The sequence below is a fragment of the Rhodamnia argentea genome, chromosome 10 (assembly GCF_020921035.1).
Source record: "Rhodamnia argentea isolate NSW1041297 chromosome 10, ASM2092103v1, whole genome shotgun sequence".
Classification (NCBI taxonomy): Eukaryota; Viridiplantae; Streptophyta; class Magnoliopsida; order Myrtales; family Myrtaceae; genus Rhodamnia; species Rhodamnia argentea.
This window is the reverse complement of record NC_063159.1, coordinates 22,481,350-22,496,364: the sequence shown is the minus strand read 5'-3', so window position 1 is coordinate 22,496,364 and position 15,015 is coordinate 22,481,350. Positions and strand designations below refer to the sequence as shown.

Below are 15,015 nucleotides of genomic sequence, written 5' to 3'. Positions count from 1 at the left end.
AACAGAGAGAGCCTGCGCTTGGTTGTGTTGTGTTGCGCTTTTGGCAATGGCGATGGTGAATTCTGCTGCTGGTCTTCTTCGCTACTGCTCCAGCACCCCGCCACATCTCCTTCCTCTGCGCTATCTATCCTTGTCGCATCCCGTCAATGTCCGACTGCTGCTATCAACTCCTTCGTTCTCGGCTTGCGCTACATTCAGAACTAAGGCCCAGAGAGCTCTCCTCCCCGGCACGTCCTTGGCTTCCGAGGACGAGGTTCGCGAAACCATCGCTGACGCCGACTCAGACATGGACGAAACGGCGGACCGGCCCAGCGAGACTCTCATCTGCTCTTTCTCCCCTCTTCCCCTCATCTTCCTCGCCGCGCTTCCTGGAGGTAATTCGTCTCGCTCCCTCCCTCTCTCTCTCTGCGAGGGGAGCGTTTTGGTTGCTTGAACAGTGGACATTCAAACGAAATGCACTACATCAAGTAGGAGATTGTGTTCCTTCTCTTGCTTTGTGGACTTTGCTTGATTTTATTAGTTGCCGCGCGTCCTCTCCATCCCATCTACCATGATGTAGGACTCTCAACTGTGCTTTAAACAATGCATTATATATTTCTCTTTCAACTACTTATCGAACAGGTCTGAATTGCTCTCCGTATGATGAGGTCGGTCGCAATGCATCGAGCTGCATCACATTTAGTTTTGCTGTTTTCCATCCAATGCCATGCATGTATCGCTTACCTGGCTACGATTCATAACAGCTGGGACAGTGAGAACTTTGTTTGGGCCTTTCGTTGAGCTTGTTAAATCCTGGAGTCTCCCTGATTGGCTTGTGCATTGGGGTCACCCTGGCAACATGGTAAAAGTTCATCCTTTCTCTTAGGTCTGGTGGCTAATACCTTCTCGACACTATCGAACCGTCAACCCACTCTTAATCACTCTTTTTAGTGGGGAGGAATTGTTTTCGTATCCTGGACTCAAGGTTTCTCCGATCTTTGCTCTCTGTCCGGAAGATGCTCATTTGGTGATTCTGAAATGATTCTTTCGTAACATTTTAGGCTGTCGTGCTCTTTGCAATGGGAGGGTACGGAACATATCTTGGTTTTCGTATTAAGTATTCTGACGATGTGGTAAGACTCTAGCAAGACTTGCTTTGCTTGTCTACTGAAATCCATGGCTGCCTCGAGTATTTGAGCTGCCAATCACATACCGTTTATCTCAGGAAGAGAAGGCCAAGGCGAAAGACTTGCACCCCAAGCTTCTCGGTGGAATGTTTTTCTTCTTTGCTCTTGGTGCAACCGGCGGTATAACGTCGCTACTCACCTCGGACAAACCTATATTCAAGAGGTGCTCTCACAATTTAAATCATGCGTTCAACTTCTGCTACAGAAAAGTTCTTCAGTCTCTAAGTTGTTATCTCGGCGTTGTTGACTTACACTTATTCTTGCTCTCTATTTTCACTCCCTCCTTATTTTCACTGACCGCGAGGTTGCCGTTTACAGTCCTCATGCTGTCACGGGGTTCATAGGCCTAACTCTTTTGACAGTACAGACAATTTTACCTTCCTTGTTTGAGGTAACGAATTGAATGCCGGTCCACATTCTGGTTAATTGTTAGATAAGATTCCGATGTTTGTCTTGAGTCTCTCGAATTAGTATTTACTCTGATCATTCGCATCCGTGTCGCGATATGCAGGGTAATCCGGGATTAAGAAATGTCCACGGGATCCTGGGCAGTGGGATCATGACTCTGTTTCTCCTTCATGCAGCCCTTGGACTTCAACTTGGCCTCAGCTACTAATGTTACATTATACCTCTTTCTAGGATGTTTTCAATCATAGATATTGTATCAAATTCGGAGATGGACAGAATGCAAGGAGTGAGAAGTTGTTTCTACAAAATCCATGTGTTCTGCTTTTCTTTTGTGTTCTTCCTATGGCAAAACAGAATGCTGATAGACAGAGGGCAGAATAAACCGATGCAGAGCTCACATTGTTCGGCTGAATGTTGATGCACATTGCACAAAATGGTAGAAAATAATCATCGGGTCCTGAATAGGTTACTTACAGAAGGCTTTCAATAATTTGCAATTTTCTTCCATCACCGTTCATTGATAAGGTCAATAAATGATTTAGACGTATATCGGTTCTTAATCATGTAAAGAAAGACGCGAGATGTGCTCAAGTGAAACAATACTCATCAGTTGGGGCAAGTAGAAGCATCGATGCCACATGACCAAGAGTGAAACCATCTGTTTTTCACGGTCTTCACAACTGCAAACGACCACTCCAATTTACAGTGAAGAATTCGCGATTGGAAATACATATGTAATATATAAGCAACAAGAATAAGTTTTCAGGATGAAGCAAATGCCTTCCATCAAGGTCAAAGCATGTCAACCAAAGAAACATGTGGGCACAAATATTGCCTACGTCGAAATTACTGATCAGAATGTCTATTGTAGGTTGTGATTAAGAAAATATGCCAACATGATCCTACATATTCTTGCATTTAGCAGGTGCCGGCAAGGCAATGCAACTAATTCTGGTTAACATATCGTAAATACATGAGCTGAAAGCTAATCTTTGCCATTCTTAAGAATCAGCAATCACAGCAAATACACGTTATAATCTGCTGCACTACATATATGTTTTATAAGAAGCATGACTACGAAAGAATTCTGCCACTAGACATTCATAACAAGTTTGACATTCAGGAATGCAGCCACAAGCGATCATGGAGTCGCTCTTCTCCGGCACCGAACATCTCGTCCACCCTTTCTCCGTCACGGTAGAAATGAAAGGTAGGTGTGTAGCGAATGTGCTGCGTTGTTTCTGGGCACTCATCAATATCCGCATACACAAATGACAATTTTTGAAAGCTGTTGCTCAACTGGCAGAAAGCTGGGAGAATCTGACTACACACATGACACCTGAAAAGGTGGTGAACGAATTTTATATCCAAGAGTTCAGGCCATTAGAGAAAGCAGCATTATGTTTTACAAGCAATAACGAGAAAGAGAGGCGTCGAGAAAATGCTGCTTAAGCACCCCACAGTTCAAACGTGTATAAGGAAGTGCTATTAAATGTTGTTTGAGAAATTACATTTTCTCTACTAAGTGACGTAACAAAACCTGATCAACCCTTTGAACAAAGCTAGCTGTTTTGTGCTAAACATCAAGTTTTGAGCAAACAAACCACGTAATTAGACATCAACATATGGAATGCAACAACAATTAGTATTGTACACCTTGTAAAACACTTCGTCCATGAAGACACAACGCAAGCACCAGTAGCGGTCGTCTAAGGAACAGACTTTCACCAAGAAAATCTCTTCGCTTTCTTTCACCATGATAAAAACAACTCACACGTCACAGGAATCATTACGCACCAAGGACCAACAAATCATATATGTGCACCTAATACCTATCATCAAACAGAAAGGGCCACAAAACACCAGGTGCCATGAGCAAAGCAAACTATCCATTATAATGCCAGACCCTCCACTAGTTTCCCTATGCAAAGTTCACCCCTTTGTTTGCAGAGTGAAAGAGAAGCCTGCTATGCCAGCTTATCTCAGGAGCATTAAATCGAACACATGGTGGTCGTTGATCTCCCTAACCACACTTAGCGTTGGCACAGAAACTCTCGAGTTTTTGGCACAAGGGAACACAGAAATGTTTGCTGGGGAACGTACCAAGAGGCGCCATAGTTGATTGCTGCCTGCAGGCATTAAAAGCATCTTCAATTGAGTTCGCCCATCAGTCCCACAAGAGAAAAGGAAAAGAAAAGGAAAGCTAGAATCAGCTGAAAGATCGCAAAGAAGAGCCGATCACGTACAGGGGACTTAGAAGACTTGATTTCCTTCATGATTTGGGACAAGTCGGGGTCGCTCGAAGCAACTCTCATGTTGCCGTGACGATTCACCGGCATCTCCGAAACGGCCGCGTCGCCCAACATTTTGCTTGCCCCGTCCTCTTTGCCGCTCGATGGGCCCTCCATTCCAACTTCTTTTGAAGGAGAACCTCGGGCTCTGCTAATGGGTAACGTTAGACCGTCGTCTGGTTCTAGTGTTCCATGTTTGAGAATGTTCGGCGTCCGATGTTTCCCAACTCTGTCGTCGATCGGACCCCCCACGATGGGACTCTCACTGTGCAAGAGCGGGCAAATTATTTGGTGCATGATCCACCATGTACTAAATAATAACTGGTCCACCACATGTAGCACATTCAATTTTTTTTTTCCCCGCATGTAAGTGTCATGATTAGTGCCGCGTACTTGTTAAAAATATGTATTGAATTTGAGCCTACAAGAAATTTTTCCCGATTCAAGTTGGTTTCCTAATTGGAGCAGGTTTCTGATTTTGGATCTCGCTCTTATCTACATATAACAAGTGTCTTCATTGTGAAGTGTATCCGAGAAGCGACTTCTTCGTGAATTATGGTCTAGGAGCTTTTATTATTGAAGCAGATTAAATCTTGTGGTCATATTTGTGCATTTCTTGGTGACATTGAGAGATTAATTCATGAGGAAAATGGGGGGGCTGAACAGGTGTAAGTTATTGGATGTAATTGAGTTTGAAAAACACCGACAACGTTTGAATGACTCGAGTGTAGTTGTAATATCATTTATATCGCTTGATCTATTATGAATTTTTTTTTTTTTTGCTGTCATCTTGGATGTAAGTCACATCGGCCAAAACAATGTAAATCAGGTGTCCAATCTATTTTCTTATTCTGTCTATTTAATTGTTCGATTGCTTACTACTGCAACAATTGGTATGAGAGCTATGCTTGACCGAATTGAAGCCAATCGATGGTTACAGTAGAAGGAAACATGAGAATCAACATACTTGATGGGAAGGATTTCGGTTTCTAAAAGATGAAGATTGAAGATTATCCGTATTAAAGTACTATGCATTTGCCATATTTGAGGAGAAGCCTAACTTAACGAAGCAAGCTGAATGTGAATTATCGGACAGACAAACGTTGGATGCTATTTAGCAAACGTTTGCTTGTAAAGTCGTGTTTAACATCATTAAAAAAAAAAAAAATCACTGTGGGTTTGATGAAGGCCTTATCGAACATGTATGGGAAGCCATCTACTATCAACAATGTCTATTTGATAAAACATTTATTTAACTTATAAATGGGCATAAATGCATCGGTTGCTGATTATATCAATGAATTTAATGTGGCCGTGAGTAAATTGAATTCAGTTGACATTAACTTTGAAGATGAGGGCATGTTTTAATTCTATTATCTTCATTGACTGATAGTTGAAATGTTACTTTTACTATTGTTAGTAATTCTCTTAGGTCAACAAGCTTGACATTTGATGAATTTTGTAATTTGATTCTAAATTAGGACATCCGTAGGAGAGAATCTAGTGAACCTATATTTGATGCCTTAATAAGGGAAAGTAGAAGAAGAAGTAGTACACGTGTTAGCAGAAGTAACATAAACCCGAATAGACGTAGTTAGTCTAGGACTATGGGTGCTATCTATTGGAGCTATGGCAATAGGGGGCATCTTAAAAAGGATTGCCTTAAACTGAAGAACGAGAAGGGTAAGGGAATTACCGTTGAATCTGCAAATGATGTTGCAGCTATAGCTGATAGTAAATTGGATAATGCAAATTTTGTCTTGTCTATCACCGAGCATTTGTTGTTTGACAGATGGATGAGAGATTCTAGTTGTTTGTTTCACGCTACACCAAATAGAAATTGGTTTATTACTTATTAATGCATGGATAGTAAAAAAATGCGGTTGGGCAACAACGTTGAGTACGATGTTGTGGGTGTTAGTGGTGCTAGAATCGGAATCATAATGGTATCGTGAGGACATTCACTAGAGTGAGACATGTTCCTAGTTGAAGAAAAACTTGATTTTCTTGAGTGCCTTGAATTCATCTTTGTGTCGGTATACTTTAGAAAGTAGAATTCTGAAGGTTATTCGAGGTCCATTGGTGATAATGAGAGCAATCAAGCACATGGCTTGTATGAGCTTCTAGGTGAGATAGTAATAGATTTCGCCACGTAGACGTCGGATCCGTTCGAGAGTCCGAATTGCGACGTATGCCTTAAGGGCACATTAGCGAGAGAAACCTAAAGGCTCTAAGTGAAAGGAATTTGCTGTGTGGTTATATTGATGATAAATTGTACGTATGTAGGCATTTTAACTTAAGTCAACAATGGAAAAATGCAGTTTAGTATGATTGTCGGAGAGTCCGCGGAGATAGGAAAGTTGAGTTACCTGGCTGTTCACAAGTTGTTGCAATTTCTTTCGAGGAAAATTACCGGATTTATGCTAATAGTTTTGGACGACTACTCAAGGAAGACTTGAGTGTTTGTACTAAGGCACAAGTTTGATTTTGGTGTTAGGATCAGAAAGTTAAGAGCTTTGATAAAAACGGAGGCTAGTAAGAGGATCAAGCATGTGTGGACTCATAATAGCATGGACTTGTACTTTGAGTTTTTGAATGAATTTAGCATAAAGGAAGACATAGTGAGACACCGCATTGGTACTAGTCAACCATAACATGGTTGTAGAGTTGATGAATAAAACATTATTAGAGATGACCCATAAAAGATTTTCTAGTACTAGTATGGTTAGAAGGTTCCAAGCAGATGCTCTCAATATGGCGAGCTACTTGGTGGATCGATCTCCATCAATTACGATTGGATGTCGAATTCCTAAAGAGGTGTGGTCAATGACGTTGCTGATTATTCTACTCTTAGAATATTTAGTAGCCTATGTGATGTTCGCGTGAATAATGGTAAGCTTGATAGAATGGAAAGAAAACGCATGTTCCTAAGTTATGCACAAGGTAAGCGAGGTTATTGGTTGTGGTGTCCGAAATCAAGTTCACATATTGTCGGTAGAGAAGTTACATTTGACGAGTCTCCAAGATTTCAGGTGTAGCATCCCATACCGCCGACACCCGACAGGAAGGCTTTCCAAAACCTCGTTCTATTCTTTAGTCAATATTTTTCCTTAATCAAAGTAACTGCGCATGTGGAGGCTCTAAGTAGAAATAATCAAGCGGCCATATAGACACAAGTGCATGTCAAAACAAAAACATTCAATTGGCAGGCACGACTATACAAAAGATATGGCCTTTCATGATTCACTAACTAGATAACACACGCATTTCAAACAACAACAGTCTTTTATTCAAAACTCGTTTATTCAAATATACCATCCACTCCTTGTTACATATTTCATACAGTCACTTCACTTATTTACAACATTTACATGAGAGGAGTACTGCAAAGGAGCTATCACAGGGAAACTAAACTACTTCGAGTACTAATAACTCCATCGCCATCTGCTCGTACTTCATTCTTCTTCGAACCTGAATATCAAAACCCCGTATGAGGAATGAACACCTCACTATCATCTTCATCATTTGTGATCCCAAGCTCGTTGAATTGGTAAGGTGGAATAGGACCTAACTATCCTAATATCCCACGACGGTAAACAGACTTGAACTCAAAGGTGATTAAACCAATTGGAGGTCCTTCGTCCACATAAACCCTTGATCGAATGATCTTATGTCGGGCTCTCAATGGGCTGTTAGGTTGAACATGAACATACTCTCGTATAGACCTACCAATCCACAAAGGCTCACCACGGAGACGTTGTATTGGAATCGGGCTATCCGACCTACTTTTGATCCGAAAAAGGGTTTCAACTATCGAAGTGAGTGGATTACACCCAACAATAGATTTCTATTCCAAACGAAAAAACCAACTATAACATCACGGAATTGAGGATCGTCCAAAACAATCAAAGATATCTCACATGAACGGTAGATATTAGAATCCTACCACGCAAATACGATCCTTATAGATAGTAGATCTCGGATTGATAACCAAATCCTCTACTACAACTCATCAATCATCAGAATCCAACATTCACATTCATAATTATAGAAAGCATAGTAATAAGGATAGAGATCTACTTGCCTTAACTAAGTGAGAAAACAAACGAATAATCAAACGGAGGAACAAACGAACGAGATGAACGGTTGGCCACAACGGGTGAACCGTGGCAACGACCGCTAAGGCGATCGGCTAGGGCGGTTGATCAATGGTGACAGCCAAGGGCACACGCAAGGTGATGCACGGCGGTGCAATCATGAATGAACGGTCGGCGATGGTACGGTCAAGAGAGAGAGAGTTGGCACTCTATCAAGGTAACGACCGTAGTTTCTGGCAAGAGCTACTGAATGAACTAATGTTGATTTCTATTTATAATAGCTCAATCGGCTTAGTCCAATCAGCTTGCGATCGGCAACTTGTAGTAGAGTCGACTTATGATGAGTCAAGAACTTGAGCGGCTTGCAGCCGCACCAAAGCATGACACGTATCACATGCACGTTCCATATGACTAAGGGTCAACCGCACGCGTAGTATGTGTTCCCCTACGTGTCCACGTGCGGGCCCTATTGAAATTTTGTCCCTGTTTGTCCTAATTTCATACATATTTGACCCGATATGATCTAATTCCAACATATCGTGTCCCTAAAATAGTACCGGATCCATAAAAATTTTTTAAAAATACTAGAGAGTTTGGATAAAGATTCCTTAATACTTATTCCATAATCCAGAGTCATTAAATACTAATTCACCCATAACTAGGTGAGGGTTTTCGAGTCATCACAATTCTTCCCACCTTAGAAAATTTCGTCCTCGAAATTTCGATCTTTCTTTTGCTCCCTCCTAAATAGAGAGATTCTTATGGTGAATTTCTTTTTACTCTATCATGTGACCTTACTACGACTCTCTGCATATCCTAATCTCAATTGTCATATCACTCAAGCTTAACCTATAAATAGGATCATCATCGACCTCAATAGTCTAGCAACATCATCGTGCCGTTCTCTTCTATCTTTCAATATTATAATACCACAACCACTCTTTCATATATTCCATTTATATTTCTCAATCTCATTTTCAAATCTCTCTAATTCAAATGGCATCAATGTTCAATAATGGGCTCATCTACAATTGGCCGGTTCGACGGAACCGCCGGTTCGGGTTCAGGAACCGGCGGTTCCGGCTCCAAAGCCCAATTACTCTTTTTATCAAACCTACTTCCTTTTTTTTTTTTTCTTAAAACCGGGTTGGAACCAGCCCGGAACCGGCGGTTCGGGGCCGGTTCCAACAATTTACAAACCGGAACCGGCCCTCAAGGACCGGTTCCGGTTCCGGGTTGGAACCGTGGGCCCGGTAAACGGGCCGGTTCCGGGTCCACGGGTCCATTTGGCCACATCTAGGCTCATCATTGCCCCATATTTCAAAATGTCCAGGCATCACTTAGGACAATATCCTCTATTACTTATGATGCCGGTTCCACATGCCAAGCCCGTGGTTCTATTTTTTACGAAAAAAAATATTCCACACAATCATTTCACAAAACCAAATAAGTCCGACACAATCCCCAAATCTCTAGGAATCAACCTCCGGGCATTTCATGACGCAATCTAGACCTCTGCATAGCGTACCACTACAGACATATACAAACAACACATCCCTCACACGGATGGGATCTTCCTTGGCATTATCCTCAGGGGTATCACAACGGACTTTCACCAATCACCACCAAGCATTTCTGGCATTTTTTATCGATGGCATCTCAATTTCATTCACCATGTTTCATTTCAATATTCAAGTTGCAATGCCATATTTATAGTTTTTAGTTTGATTCACTTTCAGACTTTCAAAATCCATTTCTAAATCAATTCAAAACATCAAAAACGATGCAATTAAGCTTTTGAAAACTGTTTCATTTCATAAGCACAAAACACTTTAGATTCGAAACCATTTTGATCCAAAATTGAGAACTTTCGACATCCGAAAACACTTTGGATTTCAAAAAGCTTAAAATCAACTCGGATTTTTGAAATTGTTTCGATACATAATCGAGAACGATATCAAACCTAGCACAGTACTTAGACCCACACTTTCAATGCATAACTTAGTTCATTCCAGCCCCCCTCCCCGCCACTCTGTTCCGAGATGACAGCCAAGAGTTGCCCTTTGCACAAATCTTATCTTTGCCCCAGCGTACACTCCCCGAGTTGGACATAGGTCGGGCTGCTATAGTTCATCCCCAAGTCATACACTTACGGAGCAAATCTCGTTTCCACACGTCCCATATCATGTTTCCACGGTTTTTAAGTATCCTATCAGCTCATCCCATACTAAGTCGACAGTTATTCAAGTTCGATATAAAAACAATGATATGATCATGCATGCACGTTTTTATAATTCAACAGTTTTTTTATGCAATAAATCTATACAATGCATGTTATTCAATTTTAGACTAGGTATATCACAAATTCACAACTTAGACTTAATTATAACAATCAAGCGACCTTTCAAAGATCAACAATCTAAAATCAACCTATATCACCTCGGTCGCATTCATATCATCCATATTTCATATTACTCAAAATCAGTATTTAAACTCCATTTACAACTTCACAACCAAGTCCTATAATCCACAAAGGTCAACACTTCATAGAATTTCCATATCTACTCTTAGATATGCAAATCTAATAATCAAAACACAACGTTTCAATCCTAAAGGCAAACTATTGCCATCAAAACTCATCATTCAATTCCACTTGTTGATCACCTTACTATATCCACAAATAACTATAACGATCATCAAACTTAGGCAGTGATCAACAAAATCTTATAAGTAGCATATGCTACTTTTCTTGACAATCACAATCACATGCACTTGTAGTTTTAAATGCGTACATATCTACCAAACACTTCATCCACTAGCGCACCTTACCACTCCACGAACCACTCTGATACATTTAGATAGGATGTAGTGTTCCATACTACTGACAACCCGACGGAAATTCTTTTCAAAATCTCGCTCTCTTCTTTAATCAATCTTTTTCCTTAATCAGAGTAATCGGCGCATGCGAAAGTAGCCTATACGGGTACAAGTGCATGTCTAAACAAAAACATTCAATCGACATGCATGCCTATACAAAAGGTGTCACGACCTAAAAATTGAATTTTTCAGGTTAACGGATCATTAGGTTAATTAGATTAATTAACCTAATCCGAACTCTCCCAAATCCTACCGAATTGCAACTTAGGTTCAATTACATGCCAAGATTTTAAATTGGAGCCGCCACTAATCTTTTATGGTAGGTAGATTAGAAACCTAAATAAAGTATTCGGGAGAAAATACTTTATTTCATACGAACCAGAGATTAAATGGATTCGGGGACTTTGTTACATTAACTTTTCAATTAATGCCCTTTCGGTACCCGATTTTCATGAAAAATCCTTAGTTTGATGATTTGAATTAAAAATTTTTTTGGGGTTTTCTTTTATTAAATGCAATGCTAATGCAACCTACCTATATGACATGTGAGATGTAATGACATGGCAAAACTACATGACATGGCATAATGACGTGGCAAATATGCATGACAAGGAAAATATAATAATGCAAACTAAACTATAATGCTATGCAACGTGGATGGTATTTTTTTGGTATATTTTTGTGTATTTTCGGATTCATGAAAAAATAAAGGTAAAAACTACTCTAATGTGAAGTAACATCTAATTTAACTTAAGAAATTGATTTCTCAAAGCCCTAATTTTATTAGACAATATTTTCATGCAAAAAGTGAATAGAAATGTGATTTAGCTTAAGAAAATGTGATATCTTTTTTTGGGATTTTTTAGGAATTTATTTAAACCATGAAAACAATGAAATTTGAACAAAAATAAACAATATTGCCCATAAAACACCTTTAAATCCGAAATTCCGATTTTTATTCACAACATCCCCCGAGATTAGGGTTAGCAAGTGAATAAATTATAGAATTACCGTCGTCCCTATATATATAGGGCAAACCTTGAAATTCTATTTAGGAATTAGCGATCCGCTCCTCGAGATCGAGGATTTGATATCTAATTCACACGTACGGGCACGATCATACTTCGAGATCGAAGTCATATGTTGCCTTTAATGTACGTTTTCCGAGGGACAAGGCACAATTGGGGAGCATGTGTTATGGGCAGTTTTGTTTAAAGATGTGCAAATATTTATTGAATTTTTAAAATCCTTAAGGGATTCTGAAATTTTCAAGGAGATAAGCTCCTATCCAAAAAGGATTTCAAATCTTTTTCAATTTCAGGAAAATTTATCTCTTAAGATTTAAAAAAAAGATTTTTTAGATAACTATCCAAACCTAAAAGATATGATCAGAATTTTTAATGGTTTCAAATTCACCACAAGATAATCTTGAACATTCCAAAAGATGTGCACAATATCTTTAAGATGTGATCGGGATTCAAATTATCTTAAATTCAAAATCAAATATCCAAAAATATGCTCATGATATATATGCAATCATCCACAAAGTCATAAGACAAGATCTATCAGAGAGTTATCTCAAAAATTTCGAAAAAATCATGAGATTATATTCGAGGATTTCAAAAGAGATTATCTTGCCTAATGAGTCAAAATTCAATTTCCTTTTTGGATGAGGAGCTCTATCGCATGGAGATTTCAAAAGACTAGCATAAATCCCAATCCAATCTATGAGCATATCAAATCTGGCAATTTATTCACAAATTTCGGAAGAACGCAATGCATCTTTCTAATTGAGTGTTATTTTGTCCAAGCTCAAAATTATCCAATTAACTTTTGAATCATGCAAACCAATTCAGAAATTAACTAGGACAAGCAATTTCACGATAACGCAAGCATCAATCTAGGACAAACGACTCAATCAATCAAAATTCGCAATCAAATAATCATAATATCAAAGTTAGGTGATTTACCTTGGTTGCGAGCTTTGCACTCTTTTGGACTTTCGTCGAAACGTGACGACAAAGCCTTGCGCTTTTGGATCAATGGCAAAGGAGACACGAGCAGGGACCCCCGACGGTGATGAACGTCTCAATGGCTTCTCTTGGCTCGAGTAGCTCGATGGTTCGCTCTTGCGTGGTGCAAGCTTTCGGTGAAGACTGGTTGCACCAAAAATCACCGAAGATCACGGGCAAAAGGACCACCAAAGCTGGGCAGCCGTCGATGGAAGCTGTTTGTCGGGACTTGTGGCTAGAAAATAGGAGAATGCATCCAACGTGGGTTGATTCCTCTTCCTCAAGGCTGAACTTGGACTCTCAATTCATCATGATGGATCCGACATCGTTTGAAAGTCCCAAGCGAGTGGATCTTCGTCAAGCTCTCGATGGAAGTTGCTACTTTGACCAATAAACCTCCGTGTGTGTTCCGTGGACCGAGAGCTCTATGGCTTGTGCGCTCTCTCTCTCTCTCGAATTTTTTGCCCTCAAAGTACTGAACATCCCCTCCCTCGAAAGTGACCTAGCCATGTTTATATAGAAAAACCCTAGGTCAAAATTTGATAATGCGGGCTTAAATTTTGGCCTTATTTTGATTAGTAAACTTTAATTAAAAGGCCTTTTCCGAAATCAAAATTTAGGGGACTGAAAATTAGACCCTAAGGCCTTGTGATTTTCGACACTTGCTCCCTTATGATGGCCGAATTATGGAATATGGGCCTTGGTCTTCCGCATGTCAATCCGGATCCAAATCCCATCATTGGCGCAAAAACACAAATGCAATGCATGCTTAAGTTATATATGCTATGCATGAAAACTAATTTTTTTTGTGAGAATCAAGGCTAATTCTCATTTTTGTAAAAAATAAATAATTTAAGAAAAATCAAAATTTAGGTGTCAACAAAAGGTATGGCCTTTCATGATGCCCTAACTAGATAACATAGGCATTTCAAACAACAAAAGTCTTTTATTCAGAACTCATTTATTCAAACTCACCATCCACTCATTACATATTTCATATAGCCACTTCACTTATTTGCAACATTGATACGGGAGAAGTACTATAAAGGAGTAATCACAAGGAAACTAAACTACTTCGAGTACTAATAACTCTATTGCCATATGCTCGTACTTCATTCCTCTTCGAACCCGATATCAAACCCATATGAGGAATGAACACCTCACTATCATCTTCATCATTCGCGATCCCGGGCGCGTTGAAATGGTGAGGTGGAGTAGGACCTAACCATCTTGTTATCCCACTACGGTAAACAGCCTAGAACTCAAAGGAAACTAAATCAATTAGAGGTCCCTCTTCCACATAAACCCTCAATCGAATGATCTTATATCGAGTTTTTTATGGGCTATTAAGTCGGACATGAACATGCTTTCGTATGGACCTACCAATCCACAGAGGCTCACCATAGAGATATTACTATACCGAAATCGGATTATCTGACATACTTTTGATCCGAAAAAGGGTTTCAACTATCAGAGTGAGTGGGTTACACCTAGCAGTAGATTTCTACTCCAAATGACTAAACCAACTGTAATATCACAGAATTGAGGAATGTCCAAAACAACCAAACATATCTCATATCAACGGCAGATATTAGAATCCTAACAAGGCAAACACGATTCTCATAGACAGTAGATCTCATATTGATATCCAATCCTCTACCACAACTCATCAATCATCAGAATCCAACATTCACATTCGTAATCATAGAAAGCATAGTAATAAGGATAGAGATCTACTTGCCTCAACTAAGTGAGAAAACAAACGAACGATTAGATAGACGAATAAACGAATGAGACAAACGGATGGCCATAGCGAGCGAACGACAACAACAACTGTTAAGGCGATCGGCTAGGGCGATCGGTCAATGGCGATGGCCAAGGGTATGCGCATGGTGGCACACGGTGGCACGGTTGCGGATGAACGGTTGGCGTTGGTACGACCAAGAGAGATGTTCGGCATTCCGGCGGGGGTAACAACAAAGGTTTCGACAAGAGTTGCTGAATGAACTACCGTTGATTTCTATTTATTCTTGCTTAGTTAGCTTAGTCTAGTCAGCTTGCGATCAGCGGTTTGTAGCCGTACCAGAATGTGACACGAGTCACGTGCGCGTTCCACGTGTGCACGGCAATGACACATGGACGCCACGTGTCTAAGGGTTGGCCG

General features: G+C 40.0%; 2 protein-coding genes across 2 annotated transcripts; one reads left to right on the top strand and one right to left on the bottom strand.

Moving 5' to 3' along the window:
* LOC115735080 lies at positions 1 to 1,990 on the top strand. Its single transcript, XM_030666148.2, has 6 exons — positions 1 to 374; positions 744 to 841; positions 1,041 to 1,112; positions 1,205 to 1,329; positions 1,485 to 1,557; positions 1,678 to 1,990. The coding sequence occupies exons 1-6, from the start codon at positions 47 to 49 to the stop codon at positions 1,780 to 1,782; spliced, it is 801 nt and encodes a 266-aa protein (XP_030522008.1). The 5' UTR covers positions 1 to 46; the 3' UTR covers positions 1,783 to 1,990.
* A 558-nt stretch (positions 1,991 to 2,548) lies between these two features.
* On the bottom strand, positions 2,549 to 4,162 carry LOC115735081 (thioredoxin-like 3-3). The gene is made up of 3 exons (XM_030666149.2): positions 3,821 to 4,162; positions 3,678 to 3,703; positions 2,549 to 2,913 (listed from the first exon to the last, which is right to left on the bottom strand). The coding sequence occupies exons 1-3, from the start codon at positions 4,160 to 4,162 to the stop codon at positions 2,694 to 2,696; spliced, it is 588 nt and encodes a 195-aa protein (XP_030522009.2). The 3' UTR covers positions 2,549 to 2,693.
* Positions 4,163 to 15,015: the final 10,853 nt, after the last annotated feature.

What these genes read in the sequence shown, in the direction of transcription:
- LOC115735081 (XM_030666149.2), bottom strand. Translation starts at nt 4,162, where the DNA reads ATGCACCAAATAATTTGCCCGCTCTTGCACAGTGAGAGTCCCATCGTG. An exon ending in TCAAGTCTTCTAAGTCCCCT is followed by an intron (nt 3,704 to 3,820) that starts GTACGTGATCGG and finishes TAATGCCTGCAG; the next exon opens with GCAGCAATCAACTATGGCGC. An exon ending in ATCAACTATGGCGCCTCTTG is followed by an intron (nt 2,914 to 3,677) that starts GTACGTTCCCCA and finishes CCACCTTTTCAG; the next exon opens with GTGTCATGTGTGTAGTCAGA.
- LOC115735080 (XM_030666148.2), top strand. Translation starts at nt 47, where the DNA reads ATGGCGATGGTGAATTCTGCTGCTGGTCTTCTTCGCTACTGCTCCAGC. An exon ending in GGGGTCACCCTGGCAACATG is followed by an intron (nt 842 to 1,040) that starts GTAAAAGTTCAT and finishes GTAACATTTTAG; the next exon opens with GCTGTCGTGCTCTTTGCAAT. An exon ending in TTTTACCTTCCTTGTTTGAG is followed by an intron (nt 1,558 to 1,677) that starts GTAACGAATTGA and finishes CGCGATATGCAG; the next exon opens with GGTAATCCGGGATTAAGAAA.